Here is a 3,592-nt window from a genome sequence, read left to right on the forward strand (position 1 = left end):
GACACAATTTGTGTGTGTGTGTGTGTGTGTGTGTGTGTGTGTATACAGTCAAACCAAAATGTATTCACACACCATTATAACATTTCTCACATTATCACAGTTTATTCACTATAGTTTAGAAAATGGTAATAAAAGATGACAAGAGCTTAGAGTTAAACTGTGTCAGAACAAATTAATCTTGCTAATGTCAGATAACTTCAATAGAAAGTTATGTAATGAATTAGGTTGAATAGCTGTCAGCTGTTAAATTTAAGTACACAATTATATAATACCAATTACCAAGCAATGCTTCATTCAATGAAAGAAAAACACTTAAGCAAAACATGGTCAGTTCAAAGTGTCTGAATAATTTTTGGTCCCAAATTTTTATCAATTTTACTGATAGTCCACTGTATGAAGACTTTTTGGGTATAATATGTCACAGTTTACTTTATTTTGCTATCCTCACTTGCATAACTGAACTATAGCGTCCTGCACCCACTAGTAAAAATGATATCTGGTGTCTGAATAATTTTTGGTTTGACTGTATTTTTTAAATAGGCATTTTAAACAAAAGTCATAATTATACAGAGAGACAAATTTATGTATTATTATTATTAAGCAGTTGAATATATCCAAATATCAAAAATTATATCTGGTGTCTGAATAATTTCTGGTTTGACGGTATGTACAAAATTATATAGCATATTTTGTATTCACAGAAAAAAAAAGCAGGACTCTTTTGTTAGGGTTATGGTGTGGGTCATGTTAAAGTTATATAATGTTTAACTATATGTAAAAACAATAGAAGTCCATGCATTGTCCTCATTTAGATAGCTAAGTAAATGTGTGTGTGCGCATTTGTACATATGTATTAGATATGTTATTCAGTAAGGACTCATTAAATTGATCAAAAGTAAATACATTTATGTTTAAAAAAGATTTCTTTTTCAAATACAATGCTGTTCTTTTGAACTTTAATTGTCAAAGAATTCAGAAAAAAAAAAAAAAATGATGTTAAGAAATATTTCTCGAGCAGCAAATAGAAGAATGTTTCTACCTTTGTTCCCTATGCAACTAAACTTTTTAAACTATTTAAAGATGTTTTATAAAATCTGTGTGAAAGTTCAAAGATTGTTTGCCATTCTTCCAGCACCTCTGAGGACGTCTTGTATGTTTTGAGAAGCAGCGCAGCCCGTGTTTCCAGGAACGTCCACAGCTTGATTTCGTTCTCCCAGCTGACAGGGAATTCAGTGTTGCCCAGGGTGAAGATCTTGTTGATGGCGTGATCGCCCACCAGGTAGTCCCTGAGTTCCTCTGCAATCAGAAACGCACACCTCTCTGGTTAAGGGAGTAATCTGCCGTGCTACTGAGCCAGCAGGTCTGATCTGCGGCGATTATGTAAGGTATGATTACACGGCTGCTAACGAGATGAAAGGGCTTGCCGAACGAGTGCTTTGCTCGTGCACACCGCTGAATCCTGTCACACTAGTAAAATAGAAGCCCCCACCCAGCACAGGGGCTTCGCTTAGTTTAAAAATTAACATAAAAATTCTGAATAATGTATCAGCTCAGACTTAAGAGGTCTTGCCAGAGGACATGGCCTTGCTTTATGGGATTTATAACAAAAACTTCTCCTACATAGATGCTTATTAATATTTCACTGACTCTGGATCAGTCCTTCCACACATCTGCCACACTGTCTTGATCAATTAGACACCCGATGGACACTTGTTTAGGCTTTGTTGTCCTGACTAGTTTAATGTAAGAATGTGATATGAAATACGGCATCTCATTTCCTGTTTTATGGCCCACAGGTACCTTAGTGCCAGACGTGAAGGCATCGGGACAAACAAAGATTCTTACCTTCAGTCATGCAGAAGACACGCAGGAAGGCCAGGAGCTGAGCCGATATGGGCGGCTCGCTGCAGTGCAGGGCAAAGATACTGGACCTGAGGAGCAGAAGAACCGGAGAGGGTTCAAAGCAGGGTGTTACTTCAACTGACTCCCCCCCGCCCCCCACCTCTCTCAAATTAAACCCCAATTAACTCCAGCGGAACCGGCAGGTGCTAATGGAAGCCTCCTGCCTGCACGAGACCACGGCGCTGCTCCCCGTCGCATGACAACTGATTGATCTGAAGCGATGAGAGGCCACTGAACTTGATGCATTTTTAAAAACACACTCAATCATTTATAATTTACCGTTTAATTACTGGAGCATATCTATGGCCTCTTCCTGTCTGACTTACAGTGGGATGAAAAGGAGCATCTCGGCTATGACCTGAATCAAAGGGTAATTTCATACGGGCCTGTGTGGATTTTGTTTTGGAGACTTAAAGGATATTGATCTGTGTGACAGAAAATTCACTGATTGTATTATGCCACAAAAGTAGAGGTTTTACAGCACTGTAATTCTGTTACACCTGGATGATGATTCCTGCAGCAGTATGACTCTACAGGGGGGATTGAAAGGGATGTTAACATGAGAAAACCTTACACATTGAAGATTACAGCTACAGAAAAAAAAAAGAAAAAAAAAAGTGTATGGGGAAAAAAATTACATGTAAACTCCCCTCCAGAATTACTGCCACCCTCTAGAAAAATACACCTAAATAATACTAAATAAATAAATAAAATCGATGTCATCTATCAATTAATGATAATACTAAAAATAGTTATCATTATTTCTTTTTTTTTAATCATATAGCAGTTCTCCAAGTAAAGTTATTAGCAATTTTTGTCTTTAAGTGGCTATTCAAACTTCCTATTCACTTAGTTATAATCATATGATGACACTTTTTCATGGCTCATCTAAAGCAAATAATTCTTGAGGGCATTGTAGCTCAAGTAGTGCTATGAAGAGCGGCTCATTGTCAGAATTATTATCAGCAAAAAATAAAGAGTATGAGGTACAATTATGAGGTCTAATGGGTTTTCATGGAATTAAAACTAGACTGAACACTACCGAAATAATGAAAAAAAAAAGAAAAGAAAAGCTACAAAAGAAAAACAAACATCTGACTCAACGTGCATCATGTGGTTTGTCATTCCTGTACAGGATACTCACGCAGGAATCCCAGCACGAGCCAGAACCTCGGCCTTCATGGCATACAAACGTTCGCTCTTGCTCACACCCAGCTTAATCTTCACGCGGTCGTGTGCGTTGTCCTCAAAGAAGAAACCATTGTGGATCACAAACTCTGCATTGGATCTTGTACCATAGAATATGTAGATCTGAGGGGAGAGAAACCGGAAAACTTTTGGCATAACTACGACACATTACTACAGTAACGCATAAATGAGTATAAGCACTGCCCTTCATTTCATGGACTCATGGACGCACAGGTCTATGGGAACGGATGTGATATTAACCAGTGGCAATTTAGCCCTGAAAACTTCCTTCCCATACTACTGTCCTTTCAAACATCGCTCACGTCTTCCGCTCAACAGTACATCCCCAACACTTACAGATAGTGCTGTGCAAAGAGAGTGTGAAAGAGAGAGATAAAACATAGTGCTGGAGAGAAAGAGAGGGGGCGAGAAAAGCACAGTTCAATTCTGTTCTCAGCCTCTCCACATTGAGTTCCGGCCCAGTGTGAAATCAGCAGCAGGA

The 3,592-nt window shown here is 38.4% G+C and overlaps 1 protein-coding gene across 1 annotated transcript in view; it reads right to left on the reverse strand.

Annotated features, from left to right (window-relative positions):
• Positions 1–3,592, reverse strand: part of setd3 (SET domain containing 3, actin histidine methyltransferase) — a 28,596-nt gene that overhangs the window by 7,535 nt on the left and 17,469 nt on the right. The window contains exons 10-12 of the mRNA XM_016460548.1: positions 3,047–3,213; positions 1,846–1,931; positions 1,136–1,296 (exon numbers count right to left, since the gene is read on the reverse strand). Of these exons, the coding sequence (XP_016316034.1) occupies positions 1,136–1,296; positions 1,846–1,931; positions 3,047–3,213 (414 nt within the window). The remainder of the gene's footprint in view (positions 1–1,135; positions 1,297–1,845; positions 1,932–3,046; positions 3,214–3,592) is intronic.

This window comes from Sinocyclocheilus anshuiensis, unplaced genomic scaffold (genome assembly GCF_001515605.1).
Source record: "Sinocyclocheilus anshuiensis isolate Anshui unplaced genomic scaffold, SAMN03320099.WGS_v1.1 scaffold2047, whole genome shotgun sequence".
Lineage (NCBI taxonomy): Eukaryota > Metazoa > Chordata > Actinopteri > Cypriniformes > Cyprinidae > Sinocyclocheilus > Sinocyclocheilus anshuiensis.